This window comes from Pleuronectes platessa, chromosome 5, assembly GCF_947347685.1.
Source record: "Pleuronectes platessa chromosome 5, fPlePla1.1, whole genome shotgun sequence".
NCBI classification, from domain to species: domain Eukaryota; kingdom Metazoa; phylum Chordata; class Actinopteri; order Pleuronectiformes; family Pleuronectidae; genus Pleuronectes; species Pleuronectes platessa.
In genome coordinates this window covers 21,469,373-21,492,841 of record NC_070630.1, presented here as the reverse complement: position 1 = coordinate 21,492,841, position 23,469 = coordinate 21,469,373, and the positions used below count along the sequence as shown (strand labels likewise).

At 42.2% G+C, this 23,469-nt stretch overlaps 1 protein-coding gene across 2 annotated transcripts in view; it reads right to left on the bottom strand.

The window, feature by feature from the left end:
• LOC128440409 (alpha-2-macroglobulin-P) overlaps positions 1-21,907 on the bottom strand; it is a 29,220-nt gene extending 7,313 nt beyond the window's left edge. Inside the window, exons 1-25 of one of the 2 annotated variants that reach the window (XM_053423105.1) lie at positions 21,701-21,907; positions 19,992-20,172; positions 18,991-19,147; positions 18,457-18,509; positions 17,693-17,713; positions 17,160-17,328; positions 16,990-17,074; positions 16,306-16,426; positions 16,089-16,203; positions 15,896-16,005; positions 14,597-14,752; positions 14,145-14,381; positions 13,280-13,343; positions 11,500-11,645; positions 11,195-11,344; positions 10,795-10,956; positions 9,869-9,950; positions 9,634-9,748; positions 6,955-7,180; positions 6,609-6,735; positions 4,483-4,604; positions 4,246-4,297; positions 3,635-3,718; positions 3,335-3,511; positions 2,439-2,520 (exon numbers count right to left, since the gene is read on the bottom strand). In XM_053423105.1, the coding sequence (XP_053279080.1) occupies positions 2,439-2,520; positions 3,335-3,511; positions 3,635-3,718; positions 4,246-4,297; positions 4,483-4,604; positions 6,609-6,735; positions 6,955-7,180; positions 9,634-9,748; positions 9,869-9,950; positions 10,795-10,956; positions 11,195-11,344; positions 11,500-11,645; positions 13,280-13,343; positions 14,145-14,381; positions 14,597-14,752; positions 15,896-16,005; positions 16,089-16,203; positions 16,306-16,426; positions 16,990-17,074; positions 17,160-17,328; positions 17,693-17,713; positions 18,457-18,509; positions 18,991-19,147; positions 19,992-20,172; positions 21,701-21,825 (3,119 nt within the window). In that variant the 5' untranslated portion in view covers positions 21,826-21,907. Of the gene's footprint in view, positions 1-2,438; positions 2,521-3,334; positions 3,512-3,634; positions 3,719-4,245; positions 4,298-4,482; positions 4,605-6,608; positions 6,736-6,954; positions 7,181-9,422; positions 9,568-9,633; positions 9,749-9,868; positions 9,951-10,794; positions 10,957-11,194; positions 11,345-11,499; positions 11,646-13,279; positions 13,344-14,144; positions 14,382-14,596; positions 14,753-15,895; positions 16,006-16,088; positions 16,204-16,305; positions 16,427-16,989; positions 17,075-17,159; positions 17,329-17,692; positions 17,714-18,456; positions 18,510-18,990; positions 19,148-19,991; positions 20,173-21,700 lie in introns of both variants that reach the window. The other variant, XM_053423104.1, reaches the window with a different exon arrangement.
• Positions 21,908-23,469: the final 1,562 nt, after the last annotated feature.

Below are 23,469 nucleotides of genomic sequence, written 5' to 3'. Positions count from 1 at the left end.
AGGTAATTTACAGTGGGTTCAAAACAGCTGGATAAAATGTTGCCGACCAGTGTTGTAGTTTATAAGAGGATGTAGAGGAAAACCTGTTGAACTCTGGCCACATACTGAGGGCACAGTGCTCCGCTGTTGGACTAATTGTATACAAGTTATCATGAACTGAATATGACCTGGTGTAGGAGTTGTTATTCAGTGCTGTCTGGAAAATGTTAACCCTAACCCTAACCCTTCTTACACAAGAGTTAGCCTGACTAACCACTGCTGTGCCTTGCCTAAAGTTGATTTTTAAGGAACTGTCTGTTATGGTTATGAAACCATAAAGGTTATTTCTCCATTATGTGTAGAATAGGGTATTACCAGATAAAGCAACACCCCAAAGAGAAGGAGTTATCAAGAAATTAAAACCCCACCAAAATGATGTGTTGTAACTTTGAGCTGTGCAGATAAAAACACTGTTAGGGAAGTTCCGTTGAAGTTGGCTGCAACCTACTCAGAGGTGCGGACTTCCCTTGCAAGTAAAAACTGAGTACTCGTGTATGTCTGGTGTTTGATTCTGATTCAGTTCTTACAGCATTGTTACATGTCTGGGTGAAATTCCCTCGACACCCGCCCACACTGGCTCAATGCCTGTTAATTCAAATTCTATTAATATTTAACATATTGCTTGACCAAATTGCACCAAACATCCTCTGGCCATAAACAATACACAAGTCCGAAGCCGAAAACACTTCGTGAGATATGTGATCCACAGACATTTGTGTAATTAGTAGGTGGAAGCACAAAACTAACACTGTCATATAGTGTTATCAGGATTCAACAGTATCCATCACGTGTGTTTCACATGGTGAATGTAGCCTGGAATCCAGACCAATCATCGAGCTCGTGCTTTTTCACTCTTGCAGATGCTCTCGTTCAGATTTCCACCCGTCCTCAGTCAGGCTGGGCCAATCACAACTAACAACTGATATGTGCCACGGCCGCTAAATCATTATCATTTAGAAACAGGATGGTAAGATCCAGACCCTTTCCCAAATGTGTGACTATGATGAATGTACAACGAGCACAATATTCAGTCACCTACTCCACCAATGTCTGAGAAAGTGGCATTGACGGAAACAGCAGTCGTTTCTTTGAGCGACTCTCTCATGTTACATAAGCCGCTTTTAGAAATGACCTGTAGACTTTATCTGCTGTTTTTGTTTGCATGCACAACGCAGGGAGAGCTTCTCTGCACAGACGCTTTCACAAGAGCAACAAGTCCTCCATATTATTCAGGTGAGGGGTTGTGCAGCAGGCAGAGGGTAACATAATAATTCGTTTTGTCAATTTCTTTCATTTTTGCGTCTGACGCTTGAGGCCAGGCAGAGACAGTCCGCAGAAAATCCAGAGCCTCTCGCATTTTCATTCAAACACGCACCTCCTCCTGAGAAAGTGTGGAGAATCTGCATAGTTCAGTGCAGCAATATATAAACAATACACATGTATATGTTTGCTCACACTTTGATAAAAGTTTCAAAGTTCAAAATCACTGCATGCGGTTATTTTCATCCAATATCCAGATGGAATTCTAGTGTAATTGAACAATTAAGAGCCCTAGTTTCTCCTAATCACAAACACACACCCACACACACCAACTGCCAAACTGCCCAGCACCCTTTGAAAACAGCAGACGGTTTGTTTAATCCCCGCAGGCTCCGTGCTTTAAGCCCATTACATGAAAATATTAATATGTTCTGCCATGTTCCTCAGAAAGTAAAATTATTAGAATGCTTGCTGGTGCCAAACACCAAAGAGGACACTGAGTGGATGCATGTATGTGTGTGTGCGCGCGCGTGTGCGTCTAACACCCACCATTTCAACTTGTCGTTTTCTATTTTCTCATCAAATGAAGTGTGAGATTTTAGGGGAAACGTTCAGTTTAGCAGCAGAGCTCTAAATAAAGGTTTTATTTTTAGTAGTTAATTCTTGATTGTGGTAAATTTATGAAGTAAAAAAACAGGTTAGGACTAAGAAAAGGGCTTCCTTGTTTATACTTTCATCTAAATTCGACTCTTGTTTGGCAAAATTATTTAAAATGATTTTATCTCAACTTAAATGTAGAAAATAGAATGAACATAAAACACTCCGTATCCAAAAATGTATGATGAAATTAAAAGCTTCTATATAGAATATAGAACAATATAGAATACATGTATAATATAATTTTGTGTGGGTTTATGTCAAGACTATGACAAGATTTTGTCACTGGTTTCAAATGTTCAATATTGATATAATATACAAGTTAAAAAATGGAAAGTTTTGATTAGCAGCATAGAGAAGCTGCTGCTCTACATTCATTGCTTGAAGTCATTACAATCAAAAATCCCTTTGTGTAGTGCAACCATCCGGAGCGGCATCTAATAGTTCATGTTACTGAAGCAAGTGTGTGCATTTCCACTGACCAGGTGTTTCCAGATTCATCGCTCTTTCCGAAGGCGCTGTACGAGCCGTCATCGTGCTTGTAGGTGAGCTCTCTCTGATATCCTACAACACAAACACACAGGCACACACACACACAGTCAAATTAACATTGTTAAGCTCCTTCAATCCCACAAGACCTTTAGCATTAAACTGGGTATTCACCTTAGAAAAGGGTTAAATACTCAGATAATGATGCAATATGCAGACCAGAGCAGACGATTTAAACTGTATTCAGTGAGAGATGGTGCAACTGACAACCCGCTCAGAGCGACAGTGACCTGGGTTCACCCCCCGTCAGGGGTCCATCTGTATGGGTCCACCTGCGGGAGCTCAGCACGAGCTTCGGAGAACTGGTGTTATTATCAGGAATGCAAATTTATTAAATGATACGGAGATAATAGAAAGTGTAAGTCTTGTGTTTATAAGTCCTTTCATCCATTTCGTTATCTAGCAGCCTTATCGTTTGGGGGTCGCTCCGGGGAGCTGGAGCCAATCCCAGCAGACATTGGGCAAGAGGCAGGTCCAGTTCATGAACACATCACAGGGCCGACATACAGGGATCATCTGCTCTCTCCGCAGGCGTTTGGACTGAGGGAGGAAATCCATGCAGATGTGGGGAGAACATGCAAACTCAACACAGGAGAACTGTGGTCGGCCAGGTGTTTAACAGTTATGGAATTCACACTGTAGACTAGAGTCTCTACAGTTCTAGTCCAGTGAGCTATGTCATACATAGGTCTGCTCTCTGAAAGATGGTATGAGAGAGAAACCCATGGGATAAAGCCTTCACCTTTTTTAATAGTAGTTTCACTAATGTAAGTCCATCTCATACGTTTCTCTGACGTTACTGACTTTAGAGGCGGTCCTAACCACTCACCGCTCTCCAGGAAGCGAGTCGCCCTGTCACGAATCTCCTGGGTCAGCTGACCGGTGCTCTGCAGGTAGTTGAGGATGAAGATGTTTGGGGCGAACAGCACCATGTTCTGCTCCCCACAGCCGTACGGCATGGCCAGCAGCTTGTCCAGGTTCTTCATGGCTCGGCCCATCAGATCACCTGCAGAAGCAAAAAAAAGGGAAGGTAGAGGATTTCATCCTGCAAACATTTCCTATGTGACAGGGTAGAAGTATGCTCTACTAAGTCATGATAGCAGAGAGTAAGAAACCTGATGTTACTGACCCAGTACAGAGACGGAGGCCCTGGCTGATCCAGCCACGAACATCTCAGGGAGCAGAAGAGAGATTTTCTTCTCCACTGGTCCTTCTGGAAACAGAGAAAACACAACATATGACACAAACTGGAGGTGAAAGAGGAATGAGCTCTCTTTAACACTTCCATGCAACACATTATTGCATTTCTAATGTAGGATTCAACACTGGTGTCTTTTGGATTATGTCTCTCATCCTTTACTTTGCACAGGTTTACTGTGAGCAAACCAACAATTCCAACTGAAGTTCAAGATGATTTCATGGACTAAACACTAAAGTTAGGCCACCAGTTGATTTACGTTCAATTATATATAATAATCCATCATAATATTTAATTATATGCAGTCAGGCCCAAAAAAAATCACCACTCATGGTACAAATGATGAGCTAAATGTCAATGCATCAGTGTAAAAATATGCCAAACAAACATCTGTGAGAACTTTAACCTCCGACCCAGACGGACATAGGTCTCCAGAACAGAATGACATTTAAACATGCATCTTTTGAGCTCTCTGAACGAGAGGGTCAACATGGCCGTGTGCCTGGAGGCTTTCAGATAGCTGCTCGTCTGAGAACGCTCACCTGCAGGGCAGAGGAGAGCGTTGTGACTGACCATCTGTGGTGTTCCTTCAGCCTATCGGAGACACAAGAAATCCAGAAGTTAGGGAACAACATTGATTTTAATTGATTCATGCACATGAAATTAGACTTAACTCTGTGTTTCTGATTGTCTTTATCAAACTCAGAGATCCGTGGTTGGATTGGTAACTCTGATCTTGTGACAAACTGCTCAAGTGTCATGTTGTGACAGGCACTGACCTCCACCAGCAGGGTGCGCACCACTGTGTCGATTGCGCCCATGTCGGGGACGGTGGCCACCTCGTTGCCACACAGCGTGTCAGTCTTCAGGGCCTCAGCGCTCACCTTCAGTTTCACCTCACCTGTGTGCACACAAACAAACATGCCCTTATTCTGAAAGCCTAGGATTGGTTACAGCTCCCTTGCCCTGTCACAGTCCCATTTTGCACACGGAGGCAAATATGACTTCCCCATCTGCTTTCAATCCAGCTCATTATCCACACTCTTCCTCCATCCCTCCTCTCTGTGTTGTACTTCCTCCCCCTGCTTCCTATTGTATTTGCCCTCATTAATCCCCACTTGTTGCCTTATTATGCTGCCTCTCTCCCACACGGCTCCATCTCCCACACCCCTCCCTTCCTCCCCTCACAGCCCACAATCCTTCACACAGAGGACAAGTACAGATCAGCCCCCGAGGGAGAGGTTTCTGAGTGTTTCGTCAGAGATACTACCTGACTTGTTAGTACAAGTGATTGTCAGCATTCCTCTAAGGGGGAGTTAGAGGAGTGCAATTTGGCATTCACAAGAGCTTCATCTCCATCCTGCCTGATGGGGGCTGATGGAAACGCTCTGCCTTCAGCCCAGGCAGCGTAACGACGACAGACGGCTTGTCTTTGCTTCCAGCAGTGCAGACACAACAGCTGTCAGCGCCTTTAACAGGGATTAATTAGCTTGTTCTGTTTTATCTTCATCACTGAAAGTACACTGCTCCAAAAAATTAGAGGAACACTTAAATCAGGCATCAGATCTTGACGAACGAATTATTCATGTTGTAAATCTTTACTGATGTGCATGTATAATTTTGTTGAGAACAAAATGACGCAACCACGGTCAATGAAAAACCAAAATCGTCAACGCGACAATGGGCTGGATTCAAAACCACACTGAAAATCATAGTAAAACATTTTAATCACAGGCTGGTCCCACTTGCATCATCACTTCTACTCTTAATGTGACTCAGTAGTGTGTTTGTGGCCTCCACGTGCCTGCAGCTCCTGATGAGTCTGGATGGTGTCCTGGGGGAATCAGGGCATCAGTGAGCTCATGGACTCCTATGGCGGTACTTGGCGGCATCGGATGATACATAACATGACGATGCACAATGTCTCATAGGGGCTCAATTGGATTTAGTTCAGGTGACGGTGAGGGCCAGCCAATGGCATCAATGCCTTCATCATCCAGGAACTGCCTACACACTCTGGCAACATGAGGCTGGGCATTGTCCTGCACCAGGAGGAACCAGGGGCCCACTGCACCAGCGTAATGTCTGACCATCACTGAGGATTTTACCCAACAGCAGAGCACAGGTCTCACTAGAGGACGTCGGGCCCTCATGCCCTCATGCCATGTTGTCATGGAGTCTGTTTCTGACAGTCTGGTCAGAAACATGCACACCAGTAGCCTGCTGGAGGTCATTTTGCAGGGCTCTGGCAGTGCTCCTCCTGTTCCTCTTTGCACAAAGGAGCAGATACCGGTCCTATTGCTGGGTGGATGACCTTCTACTGCCCTGTCCAGCTCTCCTTGTGTAACTGTCAGTCTCCTGGTGTCTCCTCCATGCTCTTGAGACTGTGCTGGGATACACAGCAACACTTCTTGTGGCTGCATGTAGGTATGTATGTAGTCCAGCTCCTACTACCTGTGCAACCTGACTGGGCTGCAGCTACCACCTCACGATACCAGTAGTGACAAGGACACCAGCAGAACACGAAACTAGAGAAGAATCAGTCAGGAAGGAGAAGGAGAGAGCCACTGTCTATAGCCACCACATGTAAAAATTATCGCCATATTATCAAGGTTAATGTAATGAACTATATTAACTCTCTAAAACTTTGATTTTGATACGGGAATGAAAATACAGCATGATTTTTGTTTGTATATTAATAGTTATAAATAAGTGGGGGGGAAAAAGTTAAAATTTAATCTAATCTGTCAATAATTATTATTAACGTAATATTCATGTTGAGTTGTCCAGATAAAAAAAAAGAAAAGTGACCTTCTAACTGTGCAAGCTCAATGTGTGGTGTGAATAAATATATAGCATATATAATTTGTAATAAAACAAGACAAATATAAAAAAAGATCCATACCAAGGGCAGTTGGAGTAACAATCCATGAGAAGGTCCTGCTCTCATCTCCACAGAGACACACAGTGTACTGGCAGCCATCACAGTTTCTGAGAGTGTACTGGTCTGATTCAGCCAGTGTTACATTCACCTGCAGGCAGGCAAAAAATACATAACAGCTCAAATATGTTAAGTATAAGGCACAAGGTTCATTAAATATTTAAAAATATATTTTTGTTTATCACATGTCTGTAATCCCTGACGAGCTCACAGCCGTTACAGTTTGAATAAATCTTACCCACGATCAATCTTTACATACTTGGAACTAACTGAAAGTCATTCCATCCATCATTGTCATTCAAATATTTACCATAATGCATTTGGAGAGATAGTTGAAGACAGTGGCTTTGAGTGTAAAGACCTCCCCTCTGATGACAGAGTAGGGCAAGGTGAGACTGACAAAGAATGGCTGGAAGGCCGTCAGTCCGATGTTGGGCGCGACGCCCAGGCCGACAGAGGAGACGCAGAATGCTCCAGCTGCCCATTTAGTGATGGTGTCAGGGACGGTCTTCTCCACATTCACTGAACCACTCTCACTGCACAAACAGACAAGCATTTTAACAAATCAACAGCTTCTAGTGGCATGGTCTTTCCCACAAAGTCTGATAACTGGATAAATGAATATGTTTTAATACAAATTTCATGGCAATATGCAGTAAAATGTGGTGAGATATATAAAATTATCGAAACGATCTTGCGGGACAGATATAATTTGTGGCAGACCAGTTTTAACCCACGGGTTGCCAGTTGTCGGCCACTGCTCTAATTTATCTAAAAGCAGAGGAAGACATGTTGAACTCCGTCTACAGACTGCCTGTTAAGCATTGCCCTGACAGGAATTTTACTCCTGCACAACCAGGGCACCCAAAAAATAACTATAACTATGACTCTGCAGTCATGTAAGAAGCTGAGGCTGTGTGTTGTACCTCATAACAATAATACTACTTAAGGCAACCAACGAGCAACCTCCAGACTGTTGTTTAGCCTGTCACTGGAATAATCAATTCAGTGATTTACTGCAAATCACCTGAGAGACCAGGTAAGCCTCACTGTGGTGCTAAGGGAAAAGTCTGCAGATCACTTAAGTCATTTGGTTGCTTTGTCTCGTAACAAAGTAGCCTGACGTTGTCAGACTCACAATTCTAGTCAGAATGTGAGTCTGAGACCGCTCCATTGGGCTGTGATTATGGGGCGTGTTTCAACTGACCAGGAAGTAAAATTCCTCTTCGCTCAATTGGATAGACCTACAACCAATCAGAGCAACGTAGTATGTGACGTATGCTAAGCAACGCATTGTGAGTTATTTACTAACGCCGGGTTCGCACCGGACGCTTCCGCGCAGCTCCAAGCCTTAAATAACAGCTGGCTCCCATCCACTCCCATGTTAAAACTTTGTGCCGGTCACACCGGAGGCTGAAGCACCGCGAGGCAGCCTTGGCGCAGCGCGGTGCTTCAGCCTCCGGTGTGACCGGCACAAAGCCGTGCAGCGATCTACTGGATCAACGGGTGATATTATTAGCGCTGCCCGGCGGTACAGCGTCGCTTCAGTGTCCGTTGTGAACAGCCAAGCGCCGGGGCGATAGGGATTAGCGCGGTGCTTTGGCGTCGCCTCCACGTTCTGTGTTCCTCTTTCAAAATGAATGCGCTGTCGATGTCTTCTAAAACAGACTCAATGGCAGCATCTACACATCTCAGCTCGCCAGCGGCAGGCATGTTTGTTGAAAACGAATTCAACCCAAGGGCACTTTGATGACGTGGTTGATTACGTTACCGTTGATCATCTGTCAATCATCGTATAAAGCCCGCCCTGACAATCTGATTGGCCCGGTCGGGCCATAATTTTTCCTCAACGGAGCGACTCCAGACCGAACTGCCCGACCTAAAATGTTGTGGGCGGGGCTAAGTTCGTCTGGCATCCAGGCTAGTAACAAAGCAACGTCAGTGTCATTGTCAATGTCAGTACAACATTTTATGCAAATCCATCCTAGAATTCTGAAGACATTTTGTTAAACAAGCCTATAAGCAAGATTCTCCAGCCTCCACCACCATCACAATCCACAACCAGCTGCTACCATGATCACAATCCACAACAACTATCAACCAATAATTATGTGTTGATCTATTAAGTAGATTCTATTTCACAGAATAAGTTGAACCAATTGGTGGCATTAGTGAAAACCTTAGACAATCTCCAAAGTTATGAAGAGTCTGCTACAAGTCATGAATATGTGTATGGAAAAGCTTTTTAATAGCAGTTTATTCAACCGTTAAGATATTTTGGTAAAAACCAACTTTTACAAAGTGCCAAACCCTTAAACCACATTGCTACAGTGGCTAAAAACAGAGTGCCTCATGGCACATGATGTTGTTAAAAACATGTCAACAGTGGTAAAACAAACATTTTAAGTCCTTAGAAACTCATTTTGCCAATACGCTTACTAATCCTACTGTGAGTGATGGTGTACAGAACTAGCATGTCTGTTTTGGCTAGGAAACAGAAAAGATGTGCGTTTTGTTTTCCATTTCTTCTAAGTTTCACATAGCTTCATAGTTTAGATTAGTTTCACATGGGGAAATATGTGATGTTACATCTATAAATCAATCTGGACAAAGCAAACATTTACTTCAGGGCCTCTGGTAAACTGCAAGTAAAATTAAGACAAATTTAATATATAAAAGTCAACACTTTTCCTAACATATACTCTGCCAGCTTAAAATGCACATCTCTGAAAATAGGAAAGATCGTATGATCTCTTGTTGGTTTCATATGATTATTACCCCACAGTAACTAGGTCCCAGATCCAGGTTTCAGGGAAGAATGTCCTGACGGTTTCCTTCTTGTGTTCAACTTTATCTCTCCGCCCGACACCTGGTTCATCCGGCATCATGTTGAAGGCCATGGGGACAGGAGAGTCTAAGGCATCTAGGAACACGTGGATACAAAAAAAAAAAAAAAGAAAAAAAAAAAAAAAGTAATTACATAACTTACCCAACAAAAAACAGCTCCCAGATCCAGGTCTCAGGGAAGTATGATCTAATAGTCTCCTTTGTCTTTCCAGTTCCTTCTAGGTGACCTTCACGTGCCAGAGAGCCTTGTAACATCACTGTTAAATATACTTCACAGTAAAATGACAAGTTTCTTATTCTGGGACCAGTATCAATGGACAGTTGGGTGAGCAGCCAGTGGACAATACAAGTTGCATGTTGTAAAATAAAAATCGTACCTTCTTGTATTTCACCATACCGGCGATTACAGTCAATAGGTTTTTTCACATCGGAGTTGGTCACAATTTTAATTCCAATTCCCTAGAAGAAGAGACAGAGTGATGATAAAACCAAAGGAGAAACTGTCAAGTCATAACCTGTATAGAATTTGATCGCTAGTGGTGAACCCAGATGCTAAACCTCATCTAAACTGTTAAAGGGGACATATTATGCCCATTTGACCACAAGTTGATATGGTTCCTTGGGGTCTTAATGCAATGTCTGTAACATATTTTGGTCAAAATACCACAAGGATCATTTAAAACAGCACCCTTTTTACCCTGTCTAAAATAGCCCTCCTCAGATTGACCTGTTTTGAGTGCCTGCTCCTTTAAAAGCTAATGAGCCAGCCCAAGGCCATGTAAGAGAGACTCCCATTTCATTGTGACGAGAGACTGATACGGAAGCTCATTCTCATTCACTCAAGCATGACGTTTCTGACGTAGAGGACCCCTAAGACATCGCGGGAGTTGTTTTTTTCCACAGTTTTTGGGTCAGTAGATAGCCAGACACCCAAATTAACGTGTAGAAGCACTACAAAAGGGGAATTTTCATAATATGTCCCCTCAAAATACTAAATGAAGCTAGATCAAGGCAGCTAGAGGAAAAATCAAAAGAAATAAACAGAGACAGAAGGAGCCAGAGATAGAACGATACATAAAGACGAAAGAGAGAAGGAAAGAGAGGTAAGAGGTAGAGACTGAGAGAAATAGAGTTAGAGTCAGATTTAGATCTAGAAACAGAATAAAAAGTGTAAAGAAAAAGTACTGTACTAAAAGAAAGCAATCCACAGAGATCAATGGACTTATAAATATGCATTAGCCCACATATCTCTGATCAATATCTACTTTATCCCCTTCCAAACAAATGATTCCAAAATTGTTACTTTAAAGATGCTGTAGACGTCGTTGTTCTGCTCAGGTTCATAGTAGATTGAGCGTGACGCTCGACGAGGTGCGCTGAGTACAACCAGGCAGGGATATGGCTCTCCGTCTTCAACCTCATACGTGTAACCTGACATCTTCTGTAAAGGCAGCTGTTTGTACACCTGCACAACATCACCAGGGTTAATAGGGGTATGTCAGCACACTGAATGATGGGAGCTCCACACAGTGATGATGTAAATGCTGAAAACACTGAGACATTGGGTTTTGTGGATAAATCGCTACTTCCACTTATCCCTAAAATCAAGGCTTCATGTAATTTACATCCAAACACCATGTAACATTTTGCCACCGGATTAGTTGTTGACATGGCAAAATAAGCAATGAGGATCAATGTCTTACGTAGTTGATAGAGAGTTCCTGCTGTCGCTTCAGCAGGAGGACACTCTGGTCGATGGCCCTCACAGAACACATGGAGCCTGGGTGAGCCTGGAGACTAAGTGTGGTCTTCTCCGCTGGAAGATTCTGGATGGAGGAGAACTTCAGAACCACCTGCACAGCAGACAGCGAGGGGCAGTTGCTTTAGTGTCCGAGCAGATTAGATGACATTTATGTCTATCCTCTTGTCAAGCCTCAAATTTATGTACAAAAATAATCACTATATCTTTTTATACATCAAAGGGTCTTGTATTAATTTAATAATCCACCTTGTTGTTGAGGCAGAGCTGAATGGGGAAGTCCTGGCTGTCGGCCACTGCTTCTCCACTGGGCATCAAAGTGTAAACTACCACCTGGGCAAATGGTGCCAGGTTGGTCACCTCTTGGAGAGATATGGACAACTCCCCTTTGTTGACTGAGGCATGAAACACAAAAGGGACAAAGAAACGTGACAATTGTCAAAACACATATATAAACAGAAATTATATATTTCTTGTTTGCCGAATGAAATAATATTGTTTAATGCACATGAGCAACTATTAGGTTGCTACTTAGGCCTGAAGCAAAAAAAAAAAAACATACTTGTGTTTAACCTCAACCATGCTCCATGGTAAAAGGAATAGGAGAAAATCAGACTTGCCTAGACTTAATTTGAGGGTTCCATCCATATTTTCATTATGAAATCAGTATTTTCAGACCAAAAGTCCACAAGTGTTTTGGCTCCATATCAGTTATATCAATATCCAGGCCAACAAGCCTGAAATCACCCATCATGTGACCCTTTACAGTCACTGGTCATGTTCAACATTTCTGGTTCTCAATTACAGAGTTTTCAATATAAAATAGGACCAGCAGCATTTCCGAACTTCTATTTAGGGCTGCTTGATTATGGCAAAAATCTGCATCCCAATTATTTAACATGATTACTTTGGAAACATCGCTCTTAACTGAACTTTGAAGAACAGTACATCATTTCGGCGCCATGGTCTAAATGAGCAGCAAGTGTCCGGCACGGCGTGACACTGTGACTCTGCTCCTCTGTTCTTGACCAAACTTCACCCACAAATAGAAATGATCTTCATGAAAACCTGCTGAATTCATATTTTGATACTTTTGTGGATTCAACAAGGCATTGCTTCTTATGCAACAATGAAGTTAACACACAGCGTTGCCTCATAATCTGTTGGCAGAACTTCTCTTCTGTCTGCAGGAGTGCTTGTGTGTGTGTGTGTGTGCTCATCTCCGTTACTCTTCACGCACAAACTCATAATCACATTTATTCAGTTATCAATAAATGTTGTCAGATCGTGAATCCGTTCCAGACGCTTTAACCCTGATGTCCCGGTTGTGTGCATCACGTCTCGTCTTCTCCTCCTGTGTGTGTGTGTGTGTGTGTGTGTGTGTGTGTGGTATTTGAACAAAGTTGCCAAAATGTTCGAATTTTTTTCCATGACTTTAAATATGGGTCACATAGACTCCAGAGCCAATCAAACACACGCAAAGTCAATTTAAAGTACTGAATATGTCTTAATATCTTCTGATTAGTGTTGGTGTGTATTGTTAACGTGTAAAGTGAGTGCAGGTCAGCAGGAGAGTGAGATGGGAGGACATGCGGCAGTGTGATACAGCACCATAAAAGATACTGGCAACTTTAACCCTAACCATAAGAGTAGTGTCCTGAGCCTGACTTTTTTTCGGGGACAAGCAGCAGAAACGCTGCCTGTGTGAACAATGGAGCTTTAATGCAAGACGAAAAATGGGATAATAATGGTTTAATGTCGGTTTTCATAATCATCATAATTCATGATCATTAGAAGCTGTAATCTTATTGAAATGCAATGACTAAACCAGGCGCTCTCTGTTTTAGCAGCTCTAAAATGATGGAGTAGTGTGGACATATCTTTAAGCAGAGTTGTGTTAAAAAATAAAATGTAGGTCTGTGGGTGCCTTTCTAAAATACTTCACATTAGCTTGTGGTCTTTTCATGAGGTTTGTTGTATGCAGAATATCACCAAGGTTTCTTTGTTCAAATAACAAAATATTCTGTACCAGTTCCCTCTTTAACAGCCACTGGGATACGGCCATGCTGCACAATTCGTCCTCTGGACATCACCTACAAAGAAAGAGGAAGGAAAGAAATGAAAGACAGACAGGCACAGATGTGTTTTTTTCACATTAAAACCCCTCTTTGAAATTGAATTAAAGATTTACCTCTGCTTCTTCTCTGCAAAACTTTGAGTAGACACTGAGCCATTGGAACGTAGCCATGAGAATTGGGTTTAATTATTGGTCATCGAAATATCACCATAATGTAATACAGTGGAAATAGCTTATAGTTATCATATCTGTCCCATGTCAAAATTATCTCTCTCTGCTCTCTCTCAGCTTAGACATTAATTTAGTTAAAATGACACCACAATATCAACACTCATCATCACATAATAATAATGACGACGATACTTTTCTTTAACAAGTAAAATCTCTTTCTCTCGGGTTGACATAGACACGCATACCGATACGCTCACTCTCACAAACAAACGGTGCCATCAGACCCGTGTGAACTCAGACTGGGTTAAAACAACATAATCTGTTGCAGGAGATGGCGAGTACTCAGTTTAAAAAAATATATATAAAAAAGACCCAAAAGGAACACTGTAAGCAGATTACTTGATATGTTTAGGAAGGATCCTGTCCCAAGCTTTTTGATCCATATAAATGAGTGATCACTATATCCGGTTTCCACTGTATAAATTAATCAAAGAGTTCTCACAATATGATGGATGCCACAGACATTGCTTCCGGTTAATCACTATGTCCCTATGATGTTATTTGTATAGACTGTGTTAGTAAAAAAATAACACAGGCAAAGATGGATGTTACAATTTTGAGTAGCTTAAAACTCCGTGATACATACCAGGTAAAAAAAGTCAAGGACTTCCTGTCCACTGTTTAGCTCCTCCCCCTGGATGATGTACTGAGCGCGCACAGTCGCATCTTTGTTACAAGGGATCTTCTCTCCGACCTGCATGAGCTTCAAAAAGCTACTGCTCTTAGAGTAGAACACGTTGACTTGGTGGAAGGCCGACCTGTACGTTGGACTACGCAACCTCGGCGAATATGGTTCGTCCAAGTTGTGGTTTTGAGACTTTGCCTGTTGACATAAATAGTGACAGGTCAAAGGTCAAATTCACACTCAACTATCAACAACAATATCTCCAAACCAACATGACTGAGTAGAATATAAACCTAAGTGGGCCACCTTCAACATAATGGATGGAATGACAGTTGCTATAGTTAAATGTTGATTGTAAATTTGGTGGAAACTAAAAGAAATGGGGGAATAAATCCTGAAGAGCAGTAACCCACCCGCAGATTCACTGTGTCCTTCCAGAGAGATGTGTCCAGAGAAAATGAAGCCATGCCTTTCTTGTCCGTAGTGAGTGTGAGGTTTTGTGAGGGGTCGGCAAGCAGGTCCACCAGCTCGTTGGCGACAGGTTTATTGTCTGGACCAGTCAGTTTGACCTGCAAACAAGACAAGAATACAAACTCAAACTTTGCAGTGGTGTCATTGAAGTGGTCATTTGATTTGTTACTTCTTGGAGCTTGAATGTGCTCAGAAATAGTATTGGCAATCTGACTTTAACACTGCAGCTTTATAAGGAATGGTGCTAGAGTAGTGTAGGTGGCCAAAGAGGAACGTGAATAGAGTGTCTGAAATTTAAATAGTTCCTCATCTGGTAAGCATCAAAGTGATCAGTCTTAACTGAGATGGTCTTATCAAAACTCGGGGGACCAGGAGGATTTACAGCCTTTTGCATCGTTACCTGTTTAATAGTTGTTAAGCTGCCTTGGTATGAGGTTAAATATAAAGTTTGATGTCCTGGTGGCCTGTGAGTTAGTGTGAGGGGTCTACAAAAACAAGTGTTCACCTACTGGCACTCTAATTAACCTTTTTCATTATTTCATGCCCATCAGGGTGGATGGTGAATCAGGAATCGGTGAAATGTCCACTACAGGTTCAAATTGTTATTTTGGCATATTTGCCAACAGTCTGAGAACATGAGAAGAACAATGATAGGCAACAGGTCAAGAATGGACATCGAGCTGCTGCATGGTTGAGAGTGAGACTTCTCAGTGAGCTACATTCCGTGGATGGTCGCTATTGTAGCCACTGCAGCCATGTCTCAGGTGCTGATGGCGGCGATCCCCTGGGCTAATTCCAAAAGTTGTTGTATGTACCATTCAATTACACTACCACATTTGTTAACATAGGGTCCAGGTTTAAAATCACTGGACGTCAATTAGTCCAAATGTTGAGTAACTGCATTTTGGGATATTTGGTTCCTTGTTTTTCTGAGCAGAAGTTGAAACATAATACCCACAGGAACAAACACCTTCGGAAGTGAGACGACTAAGACTCCCAAGGAGCATTTCAGTCAGGAACATTCAACCACCAAAAATCTGCTACAGTGTCGACTCTAAATCGTCCGTCTGCTTTGTTGGCAAAGCAAGAAGATCATCAACATGATTCATCCTTATGGAAATCAGTCCAATATTTGTTTAGATATTTCAGTCTGGACTAAAGTATTTGGTCGTCTGACATCATCAACCCTATGCCACAAGCACTGATAGAAAGAAATGCATAAACATATCCAAACAAATTACCTTTCCTTCAAATGGAATGCCAGGTTTGTATGATTCAGGTACATCCTCAAAGCTGACAGTTCGGATGAGATAGTTGAAACTGGTTTGTCCACTGCCTGTAAGGGTCACCCCTGGATGGTGATAAACAGAGGTCGTAGCTCATTAGGAACTGCTGCTCACTCCTTAATGAACAGTGAGCATCCAGTCAACCTACCTGTGCCATACTCTTCCATTTCAGCAATCACCTCGAAACCATCCTCGTAAGTGGTCTTGTAGGGGCAGAAGTCTGCTACATTTACAATTTGTGTGGCACATCCATTCTTATCCGTCTAGAAGACATAAAAAAATAACATTAAAATATTCTGAAAGTCAAATTTCAGAATAAATCAAAGTGATAACAGAGTCAATCCATTTTCCTCTGGTATACTCACAGTTAGCTCATAAGTCTTGCAGATGTCCTTCTCTTGGGCTCTTGAATACCAGTATGAAATGGTAGCCTTTCTACAGAGCACTGCCTTGACTGAACCAACAACTGGTTTCCCATAAGTGTATCTGCAGGAAACAGCACAAACAATTGATTCTGATATTACACAGATCAAAAAAAAAGCTGTTTACTTAAACTAAACCATTTAAAGCCGTGTGACCACAGCAAGTGTAAAATGGAATGAGAAAGCGAAAAACTAAAAACAGAAGGATATTCATCATGTAAGATGGATACAAGGTCTAAATTACTTAATTTAACAATTACTGTTCTTAATTTTGCACTCATGACTGACACACACACACACACACACACACACACACACACACACACACACACACACACACACACACACACACACACACACACACACACACACACACACACACACACACACACACACACACACACACACACACACACACACACACCCCTCTTCTCGCAGATTATGACGCAACGCAGTGTTTTCAATTGAAATGATACAGCGCTATGGCTGCTGATCATTGATGGTACATTAAAGTACAAAAGTTGGAATGAAATTTTCAGTGTGACTCAACAAACAGATGGTGCTGTCCATCCTGAACATCAGTGACACTGTGAATCTCTATCTGTTGTATTCCAGTGGGACACTCACTTTCCACAAATCTTTAGCAGTGCCTCTTGATCCAGGATGCTTATGACACTGGGCAGGTCAACCTTTACCTCATACTTTGGCAAAACTAAAGCAAAGGAAACAAAATATTACATATAAAAAAGACTTTTTACTAAATGTGAGATATTTGTTGGGATGTAACTGCTGCAGACCGTATTCCTTGATGTCAAATTGGTGGGATTCTTGCTCCCCTTTGTCCGTTGAGGCAGTGATCTTGTAAGTTCCCTGCACTGCTTCAGGAATCATGGGGTGGGAAAGATCAAGGATCCCGCCGTCAATGGGCCTATCCAACCACTGGGCAATGCGATTTGAATTGGGATCCTACAAACAGTAAAGAGACATTTACTCAAGGCTGCTCCAGCCTTCATTATATTGAAGCATCTAGGTTTAGTATTGTCAAGTCACTATTATGTCAAATAATGAACATTTGTTTTTAGAAAAATTACATAGGTGAAGTCTTGAAAGAGCTTTCTGCCCTTTCACCTCAGTGGGATTTGATTGGTTGATATCAGTGCAGAGCTGGCTATTATTGGTACAACTGGAGGTTAAAGTCAAACACATAGGGGCTTAAAAGGGGGCCTAATAAGAGCCCAGTACAAATAACTATTTTACAATGATGTATATAATAATAATAATGCCTTGACATGAATTATACTGTTGGCAGGAGTCAATTAGTTTTCCTCACCTGGATCTCCACCACTTTGTACTGAAAGAAAAAAGATACAACAAAACTTTAATAACCAATATTGTATTTTTTACACTGTGATAATGTGATATAACAGTAGTTTCGAAATACATAATTAGTTCACAGAGTTAGTTAGTTTACAGAGATAAAACTAGTCCATTTGGCAGACTGTGTGTTACACAACATTTTGGAGGGAAATGCGTTAATGTTAAGAGACTTTTGCTCCTCTAAAAACATATAAATATTGTATTATATGACGTGTCCAAATAAGTAGAAACATAGTGTTTGATGCTGTGGTGCAGTGTGTAAAAATACTTAAGATTATACACATTTCAGCTTTAATGTTCAGATCATTTGAAGTATCCTTTTTAACTGATGGGATGTACTACGAGCACGCCACCCTCATGAAGCGATATATTTGAATGGATTTCACAGTCACTGCACACCGCTATGTTTCCAGCCTCTCATCGCCAACGGAAAAGGCCTTGAGCCCATATTGACTCAGATGTTTGGGTCAAATGCAGTGTGCGCCAAATGAACTCTGACAGCATGTTTATCACACTACTCCACACAGCGCCACACACCCACGCTGTCTTCAAGATCAACAAACAGTCCTCCTTTCCCCTCCCACTCTCCTGAACCAAAATAGACCTCACTGTAAGATTCACCGACTGCTTGGTGGAAAACACACCACATTGCAAAAGTTCCCCGTTTGGAACGATTGCACACATCACACGAGACGGAAGAGAGTAAATAAAACTTACCACCCGAGCCACAGGGATGAAATTCGTATCCATGGACACGATTCGGAACTTGACTTTAAAGCAAAGGGAAACAAACGATGACCATCAATCAAAATGAAGCGAATGGACAGAAATAAATTGAACAGAATATAACACTTTCCTTTGAGTTCTAGCTCAAAGGAAAGTGAGAGAGAGACTGTTCAAACAGACAATTGTGCTCTAAAAACAATCACACAAATACAAAATTAGGGGGGAAACCCCTGCTTAAAACCTGCATTGTATTTTTTTAAGGCTAAAGTTGTGGATTATAAACAACTTCACCAAGAACTCAAGAGGAACAGCCATTTACAGATAATTCCTAAAGTTGTCAGGCCGTACCTCAGCATTATGCAGATTCCATGAACTAAAAACCAAAATTTTTTGCAAGTACAGCTGAATTTGTAAGCAGTCTAGAGATTGGGGGCAATAACGAACAGTCCAATCGCAGCAGAGTATTACACGTTCTACCACACATCATATTCTGATGAGTCATGATTCACAACGCGAGACACCTACCAGTCTGTCCAGGTTTGTAGATTGGTTTATCGGTCTGCATAATATGGATGAAGGCAGGAGGCTCAATGAGAACTTTAGTCGTCTTCCTTATTGAGTCACTCTCGCCCTGAACAGTCACACAGAGGTTTGCCACAGTTTTGACGGGCACCGTTGGGACCTATGGGATCAAAGAGAGCAATGTGCAGTTTTAAATGCTGTCTCATGCGAAAGCACAATTTGTTCTGTACGGAATTGAACTTTTTCCGCATTTTCCTTCTTTGGAGTGGGTTTGCTGGGAAACATCTGTCTTCTATAATGTTACAGAATGAGTACTTGGTAGCAAATCCATCTGAGTATGATATTGAGCAATATCATACCCTTTCCACTAAAAAAGGTTAATGAGGAAGTGCTGTCGTACGTGCACAGCATATGTTTTCACTTAATAATGGAGCTGCCGTTACACAACAGGGACTGCAGCTACTGTCAGGGGGTGATGTGTGTGTGTGCGTGTGTGTGTGTGTGTGTGTGTGTGTGTGTGTGTACGTGTACGTGTACGTGTGTGTGTGTGTGTAGACTCAGAGTAGGGGGTCAGAGGATATTTCCCAGAGGAATACAGGTACATAACTAGCCTTTGCAGCCTTTGTTTAGTTGCAAATAAACTAATTCCAGACCAGTCCAGCTCGAGGCCCAAACAAAGGGGAATGAAGTGAAACTAAGTGTTATTGTCAAAGAGCTAATTGGGGTTGGTGGATCGTTTCGCATCAATATGTAGCAAGGCCCGTAAGTTGCATAACAGCGAGCAGCGATCTGACAGAGACCAGAGCAGTAATTTACAGAGCACCATTGGAGTTGACAGCCTCAGTCATGGCGGCGGCTGGATAATTAGGTACATATTGACCACAGGATTTGAGCAATTAGTTTTAATGGAGGGCTAAGGGATAAGGAAACAGCATTGTGCGTGGAAAATATTTTTGTTAACATTTGCGAGCAAGCAAACTGTGTGTGCATGTGCTGAGTCAGACCTGGAAATTCAAGCAGCGGTAAAAGTCCTGTTTGACAGCTTCCTCCAGGAGGACGGTTTGACCAGAGCCCATTTCGAGGGCGACAGTCAGAGAGACGGGCTCTGTGGGGCCGTGGATCTGGGCACACACAGTCTCTTGTTGACCTGCTGTGAGGCGGGAGCTCACGGTCACTGCGAAAATACTGGAGGTAGAGAAAGGATTAGCTGGTGAACATACAGGAGGATATTCTTCGCTGTTTACGACCCTGACCTTTCTTTTTTTTCTGGAAATGGTGGAAAGGAAAACAGAGCTAAAAAGGAGAGTGAATATTGGACTCAAGTTTAATCCAGTAGCTGGAAACTTGACTCAATGCAAACAATGTTGCCACATGTCTGTTGGATGTGTAAACAGACAACTGTATGCTCAAAAGTTTTCCACATCGACTTGAACAGATAAAATCAGTTGCTGCTGATTTAAAAGCACAAATATGACCAGCGGGGACAAGTACACTTCAGATGTCCTACTTTTTACTTCTAATCTGCTACTTTTGAGAGAGAAATACCATTTACTTTACTGTACTTGCAATATATCTGCCACATAACTCAGGAGCTTTTGATTTAGAGGTGCAGTTTGATGATTAAAATATGAATGCATGTGGAATAGAATGTGGCGAGGGTGCTTTTGCTAAAACAAGTAATACTTCTTCCACCATTGAGATGGATCAACTATCTTCTGCACGACAAGCAGGAAGCTGCTGGTGCCATGTATAAATAAAGACACATTTAATTAAGCAATGTGTGTTGCCAAAATGTAATTTTGCACATTAACGTCCTGTTGCATGACTTAAATGTATTACTCCACATGTACAGCTCTTTTCATATCCTGCTATATAGTATAAGCTACTACTATAGCCATAATTTATCACATTTATACTCATTCATTTACAGTGGACTTTCTTGTGCAATCCTCCTGTGCCACTGCACTTCACACAAGTACATTTCTCTACAAATACTTTCCGTCTTCTTAAGTAATAAGTGTATATTTTTTTTATATTATACTTTCATTGACCTCATTTTTATCTGCTGCTCTAACCAGTGATTTTTTTTTCCAGTGTGGGATTAACAACGTTTTATCTTATTGAGTATCTGACTCGGATACTGATCTTTGAGAAGCCTTCTGAGTCATGATGGACCCAGAGCTGAACACCTACGCACCTCCACCTACACACACACACACACACAGAAACAGACACACAACAGCAAACAAAGATCGGAATGGAAATCAATATCCAGGGACAGTGGTCATCATGAACAACAAAAATCAGTGAGCTCCCCACTTTAGTTATGACAGCACATTCTCTCATTGTTGTCCAAATAACTGGCAGATACAAGCAGATCGTTGATGGGATGGTGGAGGGACTTTTGACACACGAACAATCACACACAAACACACCACACGCACGCACATGCACTCACGCTACACTCCTCATTGCGTAACGGTGTCCTGACAACAACCGCTGGACTTTAATTGGGACCAAGTTATTGACGATAACAAACACGCAAAAAACAGACCGCGACACAACTTGACTTTTTGAGTAACTTTGGGTTAACCCAATCACGCACAGCTTGACTCGCATGCATTTAAACAAACCCTAAACCTGGCGCGTGCACTCGGCGTCTTGCTGGCGTGACGCACATGCCAAACTTTTGCAGCGCAGCAAAGGGACTTACTGCTCATTGAGATGCGCCGACGTGTTTAGGAGCACCGACGCCTCAGTGGGCAGGAGCACCGACGTCGCAGTGTGCAGGAGCACCGACGCGAGGATGACAGCGCAGAGCTGGAGCACAGGTGGCATGTCTGCAGACAACACGACAGAAAGCGGACTGAGGCAGAGGAGGAGAAGGACGAACTTCCTGCCCGGACTCAACCAGAGGGAGAGAGGGATGTGCACAAAGTTGACCAAACGCAGGGGGCGGTGGTTTGCTGTCTATAACCCAAAAGCACCTCCACCCCCCCCCTCCATCGGAGTCACTCCCCCAAGTTGGTTGGAACCTTGCAGCCACCTCCCCATTCCTAAAAAGTGAGATCTCATAGTCCTTCCAGTATCCTCCACTATCGACTTTCTGCAGAACTGGGAGTTTTGGGGAGGGCCTTGTGAAATACACAACAGGTCCCCATGCAGTTTCAGCACGGTTGAATAATAAACAACAGGGAGCTCATAGTTCGGAGGAAAACAGAAAACTTCTCCAAATAGTATTTAAGTGTCTCAGAGGAAAACAACGTGCCCCAACAAACTGCTCTGTGGAACATTTTACACAGTGTACGTGCCCAGATTACAGGTCTGTGGGGGCCCTGAATAACTTTATGAAGGCCCCCTGTGGTCCTGTCTTTAATATGTGTAAGTATAAGAATAACTTATGTCAGCAAACATTTTGTAGCTATAACTATTTCTATATGCTGTTCTCTGTTTCAGCTGTAAAGATAGAAATACCAAACTGGGTCAACATTTGAATAATGTCACTAAAGGCAGAATTGACGGATAAAGTTCAAGAGGCCCCAAAATGTTCTATTAGGTCATGTGACCTTGACCTTTGACCGTCTGGATTTAATCAGATAATCTGTGAGTTTTATAATTGAACGTCCGTGCCGAATTGGAAAGGATTCTTTTAAGTTTTTTTTAAGATAAAACATTCACAAAAATAGTTTTGTGAGGTCACAGTGATCTTGACCTTTGACCCTAGACCACTAAATTGTAATCAGTTTATTTGAGAGTCCAAGTGAATGTTTGTACCAAATTAGCATCAATTCCCTTCAGGTGTTCTTTGGATATTCTGTTCAAAAGGCAAACAAATGTTTTGTAAATTCTATCTAATCTAATCAGTCCAATCGAAATTATAAAATTGTAAGAAATTCCCCAAAATTTTTCTTGAGATATCGTGTTAACAACAGACAGACGGACAGCCCTAAAACATAATGCCTCAGACCACGAGCTGTCGCAGGTGTGAAAAAAAGTGAGTTTGGTAGTGAATTAGCACCTGAAGATCAGTGAGTGGGACAATATTGTGTGTGTGGTAGTGCTTGTGCATGTGCATTTCATAGCCTATAAATCAAAATGGATGGTGCTTCTTGACTTCCAGACATGAGGCCAAAATATCCACGATAGGAATGCTGCCATTTTGTTTACCCTGCACAGGAGGTGGACCCACGATGGGGAGGTTCTGTCAATACACATGCTCGACCAATCCTGAGTCGGTCTCAGCTGTCAGTCATGACGTTTCAACTGATTTTCATGGCATCAAATAACAAACAAATACACTTGGACATACATCTGTGTGATTAAAGATGCATAAGAAGCCAGAAACCATCCATTTTACTTCTACTCTGACTCTTTAATTCGGTCCATGTCCAATTAACTGAAATGGAAGAGGCAAGGTTTATGAGCTTTGGCTTCCCTTTTGGAAAACTGTCATGTCATCCATCTTTGTTTACAGTCTATGAG